At 39.7% G+C, this 19,471-nt stretch overlaps 1 protein-coding gene across 1 annotated transcript in view; it reads left to right on the forward strand.

Annotated features, from left to right (window-relative positions):
* The first annotated feature begins 2,287 nt into the window (after positions 1–2,287).
* hpse2 (heparanase 2) overlaps positions 2,288–19,471 on the forward strand; it is a 60,995-nt gene continuing 43,811 nt past the window's right edge. Inside the window, exons 1-3 of the mRNA XM_073482468.1 lie at positions 2,288–2,574; positions 4,497–4,651; positions 5,660–5,821. Coding sequence (XP_073338569.1) covers positions 2,288–2,574; positions 4,497–4,651; positions 5,660–5,821 — 604 coding nt within the window. The remainder of the gene's footprint in view (positions 2,575–4,496; positions 4,652–5,659; positions 5,822–19,471) is intronic.

The following is a 19,471-nucleotide window of genomic DNA, read 5'->3' on the forward strand; positions in this document are numbered from 1 at the left end:
GTCCACTTAAGCATAATACATTTGAATGACATAATTGTGCGTTTTCGAAGAGCTGGATTATCCAGACCATCGGTAAGATTTTCCTTCAATCGGAGGGTTTTATTTAGATTGGCCTCCGCTGTCCGATCAATTTATTGCCTGAACGCACAACTACACGTTCAAAACAACACGAATATTTTCCTGGACAGCTACGTGCGTGCAGGAGGGACATGGTGCTGTTTTATTTTATAGTTTTAATCTTAAAAGAATTAAAACTTTACAACTTACAGTTCATCCTTCTAAAGATGGCGCGACAGTCACAGCGAGAGTTTTGTTCCAAAGTCGATATAAATACACACCATAATAGCACAGACACACACACACGTACTTCCTGGAATACTATACAATTATACTGATGTTTCGTTAGGGTTAAGTTACTTTTACTTTTCCTAGAAAAAATATCCTCCAGAACTATAAATGACACGCCAGATGTCCCATAGCGCAGTTTAATATTTAAAAAGCTAATTCAAGAACTCAAAGCCATGACAAATATGACTTTTCTATTGAAAACAAAAACTTGGGTTGTATTAAAACCACATGTTAACTTTAATTTCTAGCTGAGACAAAATGACAACATGGAGCACTCTTGGTTTTCTGCTGATCTGCTTCATGGATCTCTGCGATGGAGAAGAGAAGATCATCTTTGACTCACATCAGTGTTTCTGGAGTGTATCTGGCGCTCAGAACGGCCCTAAAGCGTTCAGTTGAGCCAGTAACAACATTATTTTACAGATGCGTCATTACAAAATACAGCCTCTTGGATTCTTTTAATGCGTTTAATGGGAACTTTGTGCTTAAAACCTGCAACGTTAACACCTCGGATAATTTAGCGGTTTCAGGTATGCGTGAGTATGTGTTGTCGGCCGGATTGAAGAGATTAAAGCGGTCTTTACTCGGAACATTTTAATCTTATGTAGTTAGCTGCTCATCTGTGAGACAGCAGTGACCTTAAACGACCACTCCACGCAGCACTGACCGCCTGGTGAGGCTGCGCCCTGCGTGTTGTTTGCTGTGTCTTTGCTCACCAGCGCTCCGAGAACATCTGGAGACAAAACTCACATAAAGAGTTTATAGGTGAGTCCCATGTGTAGGAACTTAAAATCCCAAATTGGCTTTGAATGTTTTTGAAAACGGGCCAAAGTGTTCATGTTGATCATGTTGTGTCATTGGTCTTACAAATGTGCAATCAATCAGTTGGCTGTCAAAACATATGAAAGCCTCTGTAGTATCCAGAAACATCAAGTGTGCTGGTGACAAGATTGGACCTTCTCGGGCTTTGAAGCGGGCCTCCCTGTGCTCTCTTGGACTGTGTCGCCAGAAGATTTATGTACTGAAGGTCGATCAGTTTCTATTCTCTGTATGAACATTTCATTCACATTGTGCACTGAAAATGGCAGTGGATGACCTCTATGTACGATGCGTAAAGGCCGTCGAAATGAATGCGCGGTGGGCAAATCTGACCTTGTGTGTGTTCAACCTCCCGGATAGGCTTTTACGCAGCCTTTAACTGCACCAAAAACATGTTCCAGAGTATTTTTTTTCATATGAAAGTATCGTGAAATTATACATTTGGGATTTACCTCTAATTCATTAGAATCTTTTTTTTTTAAAATATATATATATATAAATTACAGATTACAGATTCTTATCTTTACAAAATGAATCGGTGCGTCCCCAGCATGGCGCATTTTTTCAAGATGGAAAGACTTTTCTTCACTCAAATATGCGCAGCAGCCTTTTGTTACTAAGAACTCTTTGAGCTTTTCTTTATTGCTGGATTTAATTTGGTTTTCTACAGTATTATATTTCGATTATTGCACAATTTACACATGAAATAGAAATACAAAAAAATTTGCTTATTTATTCAATAACAACAACACAACCAAACCATCAATATTGAGATCACTTCCTGATACTTGGGTCCTGTTAGCCATATGAGCTGAGAAAAACTACTTTTGAGCAGTTTGTTCTCATACCTCAGACAAGCTAAGAGGGGCGGTGCTGCCTCCTCTCCTCCTCCCAGCTTCTGGCTCTCGCAACCGGGAAGGCTGGCCCAGAAATACTCAGAGGGGCGGGGGGCAGAGGGGGTGAGACAACTAGACAGGAAGACAGACCCAGATCGATGAGGCCGAGGTACAGAACCACCATCGAACTTCGCCGCAGCAGTTTTCTCGCTTGTTTTTTGTTCTTCTTCTCACCTTTAAGCCTCATTACGCGCACGGATCCTCCTGCTCTCCAAACCAAGAAGATGCCCAAATCCTCACCTTGCGTATCCCCATGGTCCTCCCTGTGGCTGGCATCTTTGGCTACTTTTGTGGTGCAGTCTGTGCTCTCTTCCTCCTACTCTTCTTCTTCTTCTTCCTCCTCTACATATCAGAGACCTGCAACCAGTGGGAAGCGCCCGGGCTTCATGGAGAGGACGCTGATTCTCCTGGATGTCAACACCCGCAGTCCGATCAGAGTCCTCAACGACAACTTCCTTTCTTTGCAGCTGGACCCCTCGATCATCAAAGACGGCTGGCTGGACTTTCTGAGGTACCAAAGAGATTTTCTGCTCACCAACAACATCGATCTGTTTCCGCGTCCACCTCATAAATGTTTTAGGGTTATATATTACGCACGCAGCCACGTTGTCTCAATGTGTCATGGAGTGAACCAGCACGTCTCCTCCTCACTCAGGGCACCGAGTGATCCAGTGCTCCACACTGAAGAATGGCAAAGTCTAAATGTATGAGATAATTTAATAAGGAGACGCTGAGGGTTCAAAGACGCTCCATTTCGGGCATATTTCTGTTTTCGTGTACAGCACGCACTACATATGTACACTCGACCCCTTTCACTTCACAAGTTATGCAATCTAGTTTTGAGGTTTTATTATTATTTTTAAATATTATTAAAACAAGTAAATATCAGATTCATTTGGGTCCAACGCCATCCATGTTGTATCCATATTTTCTAAAATGCACAGTGGAGCGAACTGACATTCATTCAGTTTTGTGACTTTTCACCAAAAAATGTCACCACAGAGAGGCACATTATGAGACCATAACCTGCGCCACTGGCACGCATCTCGATCATGGATTATGAGTCATGACATTTTATAATTAAAACTTGTTAAGAATTAAATGTTTGTGCAAAACGTTTTAGCTCACAACATGGACATGGTCATATAAATCACATTGTAGCCTGTGTTTATAAAAGATTTGGTAAACATCATCCACAGAAGATGATCTAATGTGAAAACATTACATCATTTTGTGGGAGTAAATTTCACAAACCATCCACTGACAAAATGATTTGTGCAGTCTGCTAGAAACAAAAGAAGAGGGGCAGATTTATTATAATATTGTACATTTTAGATTTTTAGTTACATCATATCACATCCACAACCTCCATCACAACTTGGTTAGTTATTTGTTGCTCAGTCTCTTCATAATTAATAAAGGCCTATTGTAGGATGTGCATTCACCCTCATCTACTACAATTTAAGTAGTAGTTTAAAGGCTGAAATAACCTAAACAACAAGCTGTACTGTGCTGTCTGCAGGCCTGTCGGCGTCACTTTGTGCGCCTTCCTCATTTTGTTGTGTGGAGCTCAGGCCGACTGCCACGTAGGCTCTAATGACAAATATGTGATAAACAGCAAAATAAAACTCCCTCGCGTACTTCATTCGTTTTTCGAAACATTAAACGTTCATGTGCACTAGATGTTAACTTCACCCACGGCCGAAATGCTGCTCAAAGTAGCCTTTTATTTTAATAATGTGACTAGTTAATTATATATTGTCACTTGCACAATAAAAATGAGCACATGGCACTTTGTTTTTAGCAGCCTGTGACAGCAGAAAATAAAATGAGCAGCTACAGATTATTAAAAAAAAACAACAACAAAAAAAAACTTCTTCACAAATAGTAAACGCCATCAGATTAAAAAACAAAGAAAGAAAAAAGTGGAGAGTGAATCTGTTCAGCTTCTAAAAATGACCTGTTGTGTAAACACTTCCTCGGGTAACAGTACCTGCTGTAGCGGCTCCTTCATGACTTCTCCACGGGGTGACAGAGGAGGCTGGGGACGCTGCTGTTTGTTGGGCCCTCTGCTGTCAAAGGGAAAAGCAGGACGGATGATTTGTGACAGGCCTGCGGTGCTTTAACAGCCACAACAAAGTCAAATGACTAATTTAGTATTGTTTGTTATATATATAGAGAGAGAGACAGAGAGAGAGAGAGAGACTACATATGAAATACAGCAGGCCTAAACTTTACGGAATTAATATAATAGAAGTGACAAAAAAAAGGGACGGGTCGATTAATTAGCTTTTCCAAAACGACTTCTGCTCCTGCTGAATGTGACCGTAGTTGTAACTTGTACTCGCAGGAAAAAACAACAACATTTTGATTACACACAGCTGTCAGCTTCATTGTTTCTGACGTGACTGTCCGTGTCCTATGTGTCCGCAGCTCCAAGCGGCTCGTGACCCTGGCGCGCGGCCTGTCTCCAGCCTTCCTGCGTTTCGGCGGGAAGCGGACCGACTTCCTGCAGTTCAACAACCAGAAGAACCTGGCCAAGTTCAGAGGGCCGGGGCCCGACTACTACCTGAAGAACTACGAAGATGGTGACCACACACGACATTTCTCTCCCTCCGCTTCGCTAAAACTGTATTTCTGACGCACTTTCACTCGCTGCTGCTGTCTGTCCATGTTTTCCCTCTGTGCGTGACTCACTAAATATTTTTTTAATGCAGAATCTTTCTTCCATCCAAAGCTTGTGCCGTTTGTTTTGTTACACAGCGTCCATTTCTCTGTAACAGTAAGTAGAGCACCTAGCTTACAGGTACACTATGTCGTTTTTGGGGACCTTATATTCCTCTGAGAACAGCTTGTTTATTAAGTTGTGGAGAAAATAATTATTTCTGAGTTTTTATTATTACCTCATTAATATTGAAAATATTAAAATTCTGAGTTAGAATTTCTTCTTCAAAAACTACATTGTGCCCCTTTGAACTAACATGCGTCATACACTCCTGACGGGTTTTTTTTAGATTAAAACTGATTTAGAGAGGTGCTCCTATACCCTCACTGAAACATTAGAACAACTTTTAGTATACAACACAATAGGCTTGAATTTAACTGCATCTCAAATTACAGCCACCAAGTTGAGGTAAAACCTCCTTAAAACTGTTTCAACAAAACAGGAAAATCATAACCTTCATAATGTTAAGACTTGTAGTAAGTCTCTTGTATTTTTTTACTTTTAGCTCGGTGCTAGCTAATAAAAATCTTAACTGGGTGTATGTAAGACACTAAGCCGTGTTCTTGTGGCTTGGTTTCAACAGTATATAAATATGTATGTGTGTGTGTGTATATATATATATATATATATATATATATATATATATATATATATATATATATATATATATACTTACATATTTAACAATGGTGTTTCAATCACTTTTCCCCTTTTTCTTTTTTCAAAATGTAACAAATGTGTGTTAGAATAAGACACAAATTTGTTGGTGGTCCTTGCTTTACTTGCAAATCACATTTTAGAACAAACTGAACAAGTGTTTCTAACTTGTGGTACTTTTCTTTCTCTTTCTTCTATCCGTGTCGGCTTGCAGATATAGTGCGCAGTGACATTGCATTGGACAAACAGAATGGCTGCAAACTGGCCAACCACCCTGACATCATGCTGGAGCTGCAGAGGGAGAAGGCGGCCACCACACAGCTCGTCCTGCTGAAGGAGCAACTGTCCAACATCTACAGCAACATCACGATAACAGGTAGGAGATCACACACACCCAAAAACAAGTCGCTTTGTTGAGCTCATATCCTAAGAAACAAGTTGTCCTTGTTCACGTAGCAAAGTCTGGACTTGCATGTCATGTAGGACACACAGATTCATGTAGGTGTGTTTGTGCACACACGGTTGTGCACTCAAAGGTTCAAAGCATGCCAATGGAAACCATCAGCTTTCAGAATGACAAATGTAATTTGTAAAGGAGGAATGTAGAAATGGATACAGGGGTGCAGCAGCAGAGACTAGTAAACAGAGCACTGGTGTTTTCACTGGTTAACTCGTCCTGACCGCAGAAGGATCTCTGGAGTCGTGATTTTGGGTGGGCTGCATTTCTTATCAGTTACTGTGATTGACTGGGATGGAAATGAGGAGCTCCAGGGGAAGAGAGTAAATGAGGGATTCGTCTGTCGAATTTACTGCCGTTTTTGGAATGGTCCATAAACCTGGGCTTGGCTGCGAGCAGCATACAAACACGGAATAGGTGTTAGAGAGGACCAGTTAACACTTTATTTTGTAGTTTTACAGAGCTAGGAAGTCCAGATTCAAGTTATTTGGCCAGCTAAGATTAAAGTGAAAATACTTTGAAGATAAAAGTGGAAAAACAATACAACAGAACATAAAGGAAGGGAAATAACAGGCCAAAAAATAGAACTTTTACTGCTTTTACTGTGCTGTTGTGCAATCATACAGAAGCAGACATACTTCCTATCCTCTTCCGTGTCTTCAAAAGACAGTGGGTGGGAAGTGTTTTTCTGGTGGGCAGGGTGTTTATCCCAAACCAGAGAACCACCCAGAAAGTGAGTCTTGAAAGCCAAAGCACTCCTGGAAAAATCATTGTGGACTTGGGAATTGACCAGCAAACCAATCAAAGAGAAAACAATAATTCTGTGCTCTGTGGGAGAAGTGTTGCGGTGGATACTCAAAAAGTAATGTATGACCCATTACTCGTTACTCTCTAAGAAAAGTAATTCATGAAATTTTCTTAGTACTTATTTCAAGTAATTTGCTACACGTTACAATAATATTGCATTTCTCCTCAATTTCACCTGAGATGTATTGTCATGTAATTGCCAGTTAAAAATATAACATTAAACCTTACATATGCCCAAATATCAGCCCTGTCCTAAGAGCATACACATTATCTTTCTTTTATGCTCTTTAAACTGCATTTAATGGGCCAAACACCCAAATTCACTCAAGTAGCTTGACTTGCCTAGCTTATTTGATGTGTTTATCATTAAAGCAGTGGTTATACCTCACGAGGGAGGAGTCGCTCAAATCGTGTGTTCCTCCTTGTATTCAGCACAAGCCTCTCCTTGGGCGCACTCAAAGGCGTCGCTGTGTTAAATTTCATGGATATCAGTAAAGGTCAGCTGATTGTTCCACAAGCGTGCCTGAACAGGCACTTTATTACCCAGAACCTTTGTAACACAAGTAATGACATAATGTTTGTTTGTTTTTTAAGTATTTTTTGGCCTTTTTTAGAGAGGACAGCTGAGAGAGATGACAGGGAGTGGGAGGTCAGAGAGGGGGGATGACATGCAGCAAAGGACCAGAGGTTGGATACGAACCTTGGGCCGCTGCGCAGGGACACAGCCTCTGAACATGGGGTGCACACTCTACCAACTGAGCTACCTGGGCCCACAGCATAATTATTTGATTTGTAACTGAAATGCAATTACGCGTTACATTACTGAGTTACAGACGAATGCAATGTAATTACAGTCCTCTGACATTGTGTGTGATTAAAAGTCATACTTACAAAGCCTTTAAATCATTAAAAGTTTAGATACATTGATGTTCACTGCAAATCCAGAGAAAAAATAAATATTTGGCCATGTGTTCTGAAAAGACATTGATAAATTGCATAAAACAAAGAATCCAAATAGAGCTCAAGTGAACCCAGTTAAATGTGTCACTAATTCTTGGGTCATTATACACACAGAACCAGCAGCCTCGCATGAGTGCATCTGCAATGTGTTTTCCATGTTTTCAGAAGGTCCCGCTCCCCTGGAACAAAGAGACCTCCTGTGTGTTGTCGTATGAGTGATAGAGGCTGATGTGAACAACATGCATCAGCAGCATATTTTCAGATAGTCTCAAGTGCAACAGTCAAAACATGGCCTTGTTGCATTTATCAACGTAGGCAAATACACTGGAGAAGACCTGCTCGTGTGAGGGATCAGTTCACAAGTTCATTTCAGGAGTCATGTAGTAAACGGCAGCACCCTTTTTGTAGTGGTGCAACTGTGCTAAAAGGCACTATGGCTCTTGCCGTTTTTAAATTTGTTGCCACAGAGACCAAAGGATGTTCCATGCAGGCCCAGCATTTTCAAATGGCTACTTTAGACCTTGCAGTTTTCATCAATCACATATACTTTTGATCATACATGCTTATATTAACTGAAGGCAACATTTTTCAGTTGTTGCAAGATGATGTTTACGTGGAAGATTTCAATCCTGGACCAATGAAAGAAATTCTGGTCAGAGGTCTGGTGGAGACAGCGAATGCCATTCATCACCAACCCAAAGCCCTGATATTTGAAGACCTGGGAATGAGACTCAAAAATCAACTGTATTTCCCCAGAATCTCTTCTACTTCCACCTTTATTACAAATTATATTGAGCTTAGGGGGAATTATTTCATCAGACATTAGACTGGAGAGATTTGAATATTTTCTTGGTAAATTAACAGTAATTACAGTATTGCCCAGCTCTATGTCACCATCATTTTATTTGAATTGTTGTATTTTGGAAAAAAATGACTTTTAAAAAATCAAACCATGGTCAAAACAACTAGCCTCTGCCTCACACATGTGGTGTGGTGCTAATGTTCCTCAAAATGATGACCACATTTCCCATTTACCCTGCCACTTCCTGTTACAAGAGGGATGTAACCGCTGCTCACTTCGTTCGGCTGCAGCACGGCGCCTCACAGAGGCATCCAGTCTTCTCTGTTAGTCAAAAAATAAGCATGGTAATCATTCAGTGATGATAAAATATTAATCGCTCCTTTAAGCTCATTATTCTGTTGTTCACACTGTAATGGTCAAATGCCTGAAAATGTTATGTTTTCACAGGTGGGCATATGATGAAAGGAAAGTTGAATATAAGTTGAAAATATTGATGCAGTAAACCTTATGTTAGTAATGAATCACCACTAAATGTTATCCATATGTATTTATTATGTGATGGTTCCTATTAAGGGGTAGAAGTAAGGTTGAGACAGACAGTAGTTTGTGCTGTTTTTGAGTAGGTGCCATACTGTAGTTGTTTTATGACTTCTCACAGGAACTCTAATTCTTCCAAGTACAGACACAAGCTGCAGGTTTGTGCCCTGGGAAATGTTGTCTCTAATCTCTAGTCTCGAGTGTGATAACATACTTTGACTGTTTTCATGGGCACCAGAATAATCACTGATGATGCCCCAAATAGCCCTGAAAGTGTGAACATGTCAACACTACGGTGCCATTATTACACACAGCTGAACTCCAAGCATGTTGTGTAAACTAGAATCTGTGCAATGACCTCTCCTCTCTGTGGTGGAGAGTAACAGGGGTACACAGGCACTATGGATGTGTTTAAATATGGTCTGGTGAAATCAGCCAAGGTTCATTGTGTGTGTTTATGTGTGTGAGAGAGTGTGTGTGTGTCTGAAGGCAGGTGGTGTTTTAAGGACCTCTAACAGTCCTGCTCCATCCTTTTCCACTCACCACTGTCTGACCTTTGACCTAAGCTTGTTAGAGCTATCAATAATGGGGCCACTCCGAGCTAACACATACACATGCATGCACACACACATCCAGCCAGGGAATTGAGTTGAGAAAATACCCTGAGCTCAGACAAGGTCACAGTCAGCGTCATCTCATGTTCTGCAGAAGTGTATCCCTCCATCAGGGATCACGTCTTCATTTCTCTCCTCTGTTCTTTCTTCTCCACAACTTAACACCTCTCCCTCATTTTCCCTCTCATGTTTACTGTTAGTTTAGCTGTGTATATTGTGACTTCATGTGAAAGTCTTATGTTTATTTGACACCTCAGAGAATGAGGCAGCCTATCCGTTCAACTTGTGACCTCAAAGGCCTCGTCCGTGTGTTTAAGGATCAAAGAATAAACACTACTCCATTTAGGAATTCCTATACTGTGTTATTCTTGTCTTCTAAGGCCGGCCGATCAATATTTGCGAACACAGACAAGAAGAAAATCTTCCCAAAACAGAGAAACTGGAGAAGCAAGAGTCAAACCTAGGATGTTTTCAGTTATAAGGTCTGCAGCTGCTTATGAGGCAGCAAATAGGAAACTTGTTTTGCTATTTCTGTTGCCAGTATCAAGGATTTTTCTTTCAATGTTTTCTTTGATTTTTTAAGACATAGGGAGCATTGTGCACACCTGAAAATGATGCAGTGTCTAGCTATAAATGGCCACACTACAGAAAAGCTGCACCACAGAGTTACACCATTGGTTCTCAACCTGGGGGTAGGGACCCCAAGGGGACTGAGAGTTAGGTTCCACGGGTCACAAGATGGTTTGTTGAGAAAAAAAAAAAAAAACACATTTTAGATGGAGGATTGTTTTTACATCACATTGAATGTACCAGTGATATTATTTGCCTCAAGATGATTTTGACTGTGTTTATGGACACACACAAACACATAAAACCCTTATTTTGTCATTATTGCACTTTCGATGATGATGAAGTACCAGTGCTGGGTGAAGGGGGTCGGTCATGAACACCAACCTGATTTCTCTGGGGGCTTGTGACTTAAAAAGGTTGAGAACCACTGGTCTGCACAATGTTATTTGGTACATGAAATCTGAATGTCTACATGTGTCATAACAAACATTTTAGAACATAAGTAGAGTATATATTTATGTATGCAACCTCATGAATGAGGAAGAAAATAAGTCATTCTTGAAGGAGAATCTGTGTGTTGAGGGTTACACCCTGAAGAGGGCCATTTGTGCTGCTACATGTGGGTTGCTACTCAGCTCTTTTTTAACATGCATTGTCAAGGTTTTTAAGAATTTTCAGTGTGAAGTAGCCATCTCAATAAAGGCTTTATTTTTATTTATTTATTTACTTTTTTGGCAGAAGAGTGCCTTGGATTTTTTTTTTCTCTCTATAAACTGAAGTGTTCCCTTCATCACATTTGGCTGTTGGGCCTGCTATTTGTAGCTATGTAGGACATCTCCTAATAACCTAGATGGGAAAGATGCAGGATTTTAACATAGGACAGAGCCTGTTTCATGGAGAGAAAAACCGACATGTTGTATAACAGAAATGTAAATAAAGCTATAAAGTGAAAGGGTCAGGCAACAATCTGAATACTAAAATTGATGGTTGTTATGGGTATCATCCCCATCACTGGAACTATTATAAACCTTGCTAAGGTCTACAGTGACTTAGTGTAGAATGAATATAGGCTAAGATGGTCCTAAGGTCACTGTTAATGGTGAAATATATTAAGACTTCCATTCATGACTTTTCATTTCAGAAATCTTAATGTATTGTCCTGTACTCATAAGGAATTATGCTTGCGAAGGTAAATGTACCAATACTTTAAATACTGGATTCATCCCCTGACTTTAAATGTTTAATGATAATATTCAAAGTGAAACAAAGCTATTCACAAGCTGAGTCAAAAGTTGGCTTAATGGCCAGGCAGATGGCATGCATCCTGACATCATGATTTGGACTGTTCTCCTTTTCTCTTTCTTAGTCTGATCTCATACGTGGAGGATCAAGTGACGCAAACATTAACAGTGTCTAATCAGTTGTTAGGATTAAGTAAACGTTACTGAGAGTACATCAGACACTAATACCTGATCCCCTCTCTTTGAACTGACACAGAGGTGCAGCAGTCAGTACCAGAAGCCTCTCATGGTCAGCTGCAGGGCTCCACTGAAAGGAAACATGAGAAGAGCGACAATATAGAAAAGTGTGAAGCAATGCTAATGTAAACCTGCTTTCACAGCAAACTTGGAAGTCTGACAGAGCATGGCCATTATTTTCAGTTGAGGTACTGCCTCCGCGCCCCTGAGCAGCTGCACAAGCTATGTTGCACAGCAGGGCACACTGTACTGATTTTCTACTGCGTTTTCAAGCCAAGCTGAACTAAATTGAACTTTGACCCCAAATGTGCTGACCTCCTCAGTGCATGTTCTATCATTGATAGAAGGTGGCTCAGACGTTTGAATCTGTGCACCCCACTGAGTTGACTCATTTGTCTGGCATCATGACATGAAACAGCGGCTTCTTGTTTGGAAAAGCAGACAGTCAGATGAGTGCTGCAGGGAACTAATGATTTGTCAATCAGTGCCACAAGCTGGACTAATGCTGTTGTTAAGCCGTGCGTGGGACCACGGAGGACCAATAACAACAATTGTAACAGATCTGCTTTTACATAGTCAGTATGTCTTCTAAATATCGGGCAACATCATAGTTTGTTTTTACTTTACTCCGCTCCTAAAACCCAGACAAAACCAGTATGTTGGCATGGCTATGCATCATTGTTGACTGAAAATGTGGTTAGACTCAGGCCCATTGTTTCCAATTATTTGACAATGACATTGAATCCCCATCTCCCACAAAGAGTGGCGGCAATGTCAGATTTTACAATTCTGTCTAGTAACAGGCAAGGTGGTACCTCCATGTTGGACAGATCTGCAGCTCACATTGGACAGTGGATGGGCGTGTAGCATTCAGTCTGACCTTCATGCATAAAACTGGAATTTCTGTTGCCTAACCTGAACCATACCTTAAAAATAGTTTGTAAGCCATGTCCACAGGCTTTTCATAGCTCAACCAGGTTGCCATGTGCAGATGTTGTATAAAGGAGGAATTTAAAGAAATGTTGTCATTGGATATTGTCTCTGAATGTTGGCTTGAAAAAACTTTTCAGTTGATGTTCTTGAGTTGCAGCATAAATTAAGGATGGCGGAAAACTTAATTTTGTGCATCTCAGAACTATTTTCCTACCCAGATTTAAATAAAAATATGTTACTAAGTCAGGCAGACATATAAAATAAGATGGTGATGCCAAGTTTAAAAAAAATAATACTGCGATTGTTTAAATGCCTATAAAGCTTTTAGCATCACAGTTAGCATCTTTGGAGGATGGATAATGCTTTTTAGGCTCCACTTCATTCAACGCTCTACTCTCTGAAAACTGCAGTATGTGCACTTGTATATTTGACATGAAACTTAAGAGCACACATTTCAATATTTTATTGTTGGTTTGGCTTAGTGTTCACAGCAGAATTTCAATGTGCAAAACTCTTACTGTAGTACTGGATTAGACTGAAATTAAGTTCAATTTCTTGAAAAAAAAAGAGCATGAGTCATTAAACATGACATGCAAGGACAGCAGGAGGTTAAAATCTGGAAAGACAAACATTAGGAGCAGGCACTGAAAGGGGAATTTACTGAACATCTGTGAATGGCTTGAAAGTGTTTTCATCAAAACAAAGTGGCACAGCTGTCTACAGTCAGAGGGCCTCTAGTTATAACTTTCTGTTTTTACTCATTTGAAAATCCAAACATATTTTCTTGCAGCAGTGGGAAACATGCTCCATCCTTCATATTAGTTCTGCTATATGACCCCTCCCAGTCTGTAATCCACTCTTTCCTTAATCATGAAACCTCTTTTGTAAGGACAGAGTAGAACTGTTTCTCTAACGCCTGCCTTATCTCTTTGTTTAAAATTCCCTCAGTGAATGTGCGCGCACACACACACAAGGCGTGAATTGTAATGGATTCAGTTTTTGTTCTTTCCTCAGTACTAGGTCCGTCTCCAGCTCACTGCTAAATGCAGATTTAAGGGAGTTTCTCCTGCCAAGTTTCACACTGTCACACCACAGTGCAGCCAGTTGCCATGACGGTTGGGGAAAGAATATAATCTGCTTTGATTTTTTGATATCCGTAATGATATCATTATCTGAGCAGTCATTGTTGATATTGGAAAGAGCAGGGGTAAAACAAAGAACATTAAAGTTTGTGTGTTTGTTTTTACACATTATGATTGTCTAGCTGTTTCCTTTATGGGACTATTTAAACACAGGGACCTGGAACCTTGCTGTCCTGTACTGCCAGCAATTAAGAGAAGTCGACACTCATCAATTTGCTGTAAGCAGAGTACCCGTGTTGTTGTTTTTTACAAATACATCAAGCTGTGGAACAACACAGTTCCAACTATCAGCTACTCAACACAGATTTCTCTCTCTCTGGCTTGTCCACAGAGTTAAGTGAAGAAACAAGTATATCCTTCTTCTAGGAAGAATGTTTGCCATATATTAATAGATTTTAAGTATTTGTTTTAAATGCGTTATTAAAGTGTTTTTAACCCTTTTTTGCCATTGAAGTAATCGTTTAGTATCGTTTTTATTACCTTAGAAAGAGCCTTTCATGTCAGTGAGAGCAGGTCCTATACAATGTTGCACCACCATGTTTCTTGAGAAGCCCAGAATGGGAAACACTGGCTCCAGCCTTTTACCATTCCTAGAAATTTCTATATAAAAAAATTATCCTAGAACATTCTGCCCAAAGTAAATGAATAGCTGTTGTTGAATTATTTTCCCCAAGCTGTCTGAAGCTATGTAAGTGCTTCTGGCATTAATATATTGGAGTTTGAACACATTGAATTAATATTTTTTAGTTTTCTTGCAATTTTTTAAGGCAAAAATAAGCCTGGCGGTGACCCATAACTGCCCCTATTAGCTGGAAAATATAATGGGTCCACATCATATATTATTACATGATCCAAGTTAAGATTTGGTAAAATTATCACTGAAAATAAACACTTAACACATGTTTTTCCAAGGAAATATCCAGACGCCAGGAAAAAAAGCAATTCTGTAACCTCAAAATATGCCTGCCTGAGAGTAACAGGAACATAAACTCATTAAAGTTGTTTACTTTCCTATTAACACTAACTTTATGCATATAAAATAACCAAAAACAAGTGGAAAAACCACCTATACAAAGAGCAAAATGCACTAAACTATATTAACTTGCATAATTTTCATGTTCTTGTCTAGCCTTCGAAAACCCATATCAACTGCATATTGCCAGATTTGAAATCTCATTGGCGACATGATGTGTCAATCATCCGATGTCTGCCGTGTAAGTGGCTCAGGAGAGAGGGAAAAGGGGAGAAAGTGGGTCTCCTTTCTGTCCTGTCACTTGTGGGCTGTATCAGGCCACAGGGCGGGCATTGAAGCTCCTAACTGGCCAAAGGAGGTGGCAATCAAAAGATCAGAGTTCAGCAGCCATATTAAGTAACTTGCAGTTGCAGTTTAATGGCATTTTGCCTTGGAATATTGGAGTTTTTGGACAGATAAAAGCATGAAAAAGCATTTGTGATTGCAGTTTGTTGCTATTTCGACATTTTTTTGCATGGAATACTTTACTGAATTTGATCTACTGTATGTTTGGGAAAAAAAGAAGCCAACTTTTGTTGGATTTTGATACACTACTGAAAGAGACAGACCCGTCATCGGTGACAAAACTTCATAAACGCTTGCTTCTCGGCTAGCTTGTTTGTTTGTTGATTTAGATTCAGATTTATCTTGAAATGGTTTGCATGAACTGAATCACAAGAATCTAAGCTTTCTAATGATGAGACGTTAGCCTATTCGCTTAGCTGTGTTTGTATTGTTTGGCAACTAGCCAATGGCCTGTGGGTGGGCAGGGAACGTAACAGACTAGAGAGGGCCTTTTATATTTTTTTGCATTTTTAGCACCATAGTTCTCCTAAACGTTTGGAGGGCTGTAGGGGTTTTAGGAAAGCATCTCCAGTCTCTCTTTCTTCATCTGTCCTTAAAAATGCTGTAGCAAGTGAAAGACATACATACAGACAGAAAGAGACTCCTTCCATTTTAGTTAGTAATTGACAAAAAGAGAAAGGGAACGTGACGCATACAGTAAGAGGAGATATAATGTTTTGTGGTCAGATATTAACAGGGATTGCTAATGTCAACATTATCCTAGCAAAATGAACTACAGTATAAAGGACTCCATGAAAACACAACTTTCAATCAGGATGGGCCAGGCTTCCTTTTGCAAATTGGTTTGGAACTCATGGCTTCTTGTTTGTGGCATAGATGTCAACAGTCCACACTGATGATTTATTAAGACCAGACCGAGGTGTGTCATGAAAATTTCCAACAATGCTGCTGGCATAAACCAGGCAGAGCAAATTGAAAATTTTGGCATGTGGTGATTGGCATGGAACACCGAAGAATGTCTGAGTCCGACCCCCTAGAGCCAACCCTGTCTGTCAGCTGCTGCACAAATCCCCACTTGAATAAAACAGAACAAGATTCTTACATCATCATCATAGTTAATAAATGTTAACATCAAATCATGAAGAATTTAATCATTTGAATAGTTGCACATATTTTCTACACTATATCAGCCTACTGGCTTAATTCTCACATAGTGAAATCTAAGATGTGCTCATTTGTTTTTTGTTTTTTCCTAAACCATCTGCAACTAAACCTCCATGCTCCATGTTTTAGTGTCCCACATTTGTGTTTTTTATGGATTCAGTTAGCTGCATTTGTCCTCTCGGCCATCATGTGCATCTTTTTAGCACAGTTGTGTTGAATGTCATGTTCTTTTTCAAGTGTGTCTTTAACAAAATCATTATTTAAATAACTTCTATTATTAAACCATTCAAGTTCATGTACACTGCAAAAAAGTTTGGACCCAGAATGAATCCCTGCAGCACACCATTGTAACTGATACAGCTTCACATGTGAGGGCTTTTTGCAGTGTAACACAGAATAGTATCTTCAGACAAAGGAGCTCTGTCAAAACATGAATATGACATGGCCTCATATTTGATGTGTGTTTAGCTGAATTTATTGAATTTTTTTTCAATCTTAGCTGTTCAGTATCAGCAGTGATGTAAGCTCAGCGTGACAAAGTCTTGATTGCCGTGTTGCCTGTTTTACTTCTTTACTTTTTCCACATGGCCTGCACAGATCCCTAAGTGTCTGTTTTTCTTTGATCGGAAGAATACCTAGACTGTTTAAATCATGGATGAACATGTAATTCCATGTGTTCGCAATATGCCCTGAGACAAGTGCCAACAACCTGCAAACGAATGTCATTTTAATTGCCTGATGCATGGAAAATGTTTGAAAGGAGTCCTTCCCCTCCTATGATTGTTTGGCATGACGTCCAACCTCTGCATATTTCCTCAGAACACTAGAAAACATACGTTTTGTGTCAAATTTCAAATCATGGCACTGTGTTCTTGACTGCTCTACGCCCGCTCGTAACAATGGGATGGACCTGTAGGAGGAATGCCGGTACCTCCTGAGTGTGTGTGTGCTTGTGTGTGTGTGTGTGAGTGTCTGTCAGCTCAGTATGTGTCGAGATGAAGTTGTTATCCTGAGGGGAAACATACGTCCTTCATTACCAGCGAGACACATTTTATTTCCTTAATTTGACTCTCAGGCTGTCATCCGTTATTTATGAGACTGCCCTCTGTGTGTGTGTTAGTGTGCATGTGTGTATTCATTGTGTGTAAAGTTTCTACTGCATGTAGAGGCTAGTGAAAGGCTAGAAAGCTGCAAACACTGTTTAGAGAGGTGATTTGACCTGGTGTTGAAGAATGTTTCCTCTTTCAACTACATGCACTGGAATTTAACACACTCATTAGCGTCACATAAATGTTTGTGGCATTACTGCATGCGTGTGGGTGTGTGTGTGTTCAAGGAAAGACTCCTTTTCCTTGTAGTGTGAAAATACAGTTCAGTTGAGTCATTATCATTAAGGATCAAGGGAGTTAAGTAGATTTTGAGCATGAATAGAATAACAAAAATCTTTCATATCTTCATATATAACCTTGTAACCTGGTCTCTTAGATATTAAGTCTTTTTAATACTCATTGGCAATGGTAAATCTGTTTTGCAAGAAATACAGTGTTGCACAAATTACACTTTATTACACTGTATTAAATGTACAATTGATAAAAAAGCATGTAACCAGCTTCTAAGTATGACATGATCGAGATATATACTTTGCATCCTGTCTCTTTTCTTCACCATGATCTGTTCTTCATTTAGTTTATATAGAAATTGGGAACCTCCCTTGAGTTGGAGTTGTTCTTTTCTTTTTCCTATTTCGAATTATTTGCCTGAATGTGTGAGTTTGCTTACTTAACTGAGGAAATGCTAGCCAGTGTTCATACTCAAGCACCAGGGAAAAATAAGAGTTTGGCACGTATCTCTTCAGGCCACTTGTGAATTTTCTTTAATTCTTCTTTTTTTCACTCGGAGCATGTGGCTGGTGGAATTGTATAGGATCTTGTCAGGAGCCATCTATCACTCCATGGTGTCCTGCTGAGTTGGAGATTCACAGTGCAGCTCTCAACCCTCAGCCCTCAGAATGAGAAAACAAGAGCGAGAGGGAACAAAGTTTGATGAAGAGAGAGGGAGGGAAAGGGGGATGGAAGGAAAGAGCAATTAAATAACAGCAACACACAGATGGGGAAAAGAGAAGAAGGGGTAAAAAGAGAGAAAAACAAACTAAAAACATAAATGAAACATTGTTCTTCATATGAGACCAAAAAGGGTGTTTCCAGTTTGTCTCTGAATGAATCTTTTTACCATCCCAGCAAGCTCTGACAGTTTAGGCCTGTGGACCTGGCCGCCACCTGTGGTGTAAAACCGTGCCTTCAAGGTTGAACAAGCCCATAAGGGCTTAGTATCTTTACATTTGTGAGACTCCCCAACAACCTCAGAGCACAAATTACATCTTGACAGCTCTCTTAAGAAAACATCTTTAATAAAGAAGGTGTGTCCAAAGACCTTTCACAAGTTTCTATAACTTCTTTGTGTAAATCTATGGTTTGCTGTGACACTAACCGATGGGAAACAGAACAATGTATGTTTCATATTGTGTCTGTGGCCTCAAAAAATGCATATTTCTAAATTGTAAATACATTTTTCTAGATTTTCTCAATATAACTGACCACGTTTACCATTTTTATTGTTTGTTGTTTATTTCAACAGATAAAAAATAATTTTCAGTTCCATCTTTATCAAATCTACAATCCGAATGGACCATTGAAAAAGTGTATATAACAGTTTTCACATGGTTCTCTTTTAAATCGACAAAGAAAAAAGCACAATAATTGAGAAAACGTGTTTTTCCTTGTTGAAAGTTTGAGAAAGAGACTAAAGCTCTACCTGCTCCAGAGGCTTCACTCCTGGCTGTGAATGACCTCTGACCCTCACTTGAAACGAGAACATGTATGTGCCCCAGAGGGATATTCTTTATATTCTGTGAAGGATGGTGTCTGAAGAGCTCTGAAAACATCCGTCTGTTACGTGTTAAAAACAAATGAAAGTTAAAACAAAAATGTTAATGGTATCTGTTAACATGACACACATTACTTTACAAGATAAGTGTTTCTAGACTAGAGAAAATCATTCAGGATATCAGTTTGGTGAGGATGGGTGAAAGATGGGAAAGAGTGGCATAAATTATGTCATAGTAACTTTTATGTTCTTTACCAAAGCTGCATTTTAGCTCAAATTTAGCTCGAACTTTTTCCTCTACTGTAACTAAAAATGAAATCAACAGTTGCTGCGTTGAAGCAACATCTCCCGTCACACCTGC

Source organism: Pagrus major, chromosome 15 (assembly GCF_040436345.1).
Source record: "Pagrus major chromosome 15, Pma_NU_1.0".
Taxonomy (NCBI): domain Eukaryota; kingdom Metazoa; phylum Chordata; class Actinopteri; order Spariformes; family Sparidae; genus Pagrus; species Pagrus major.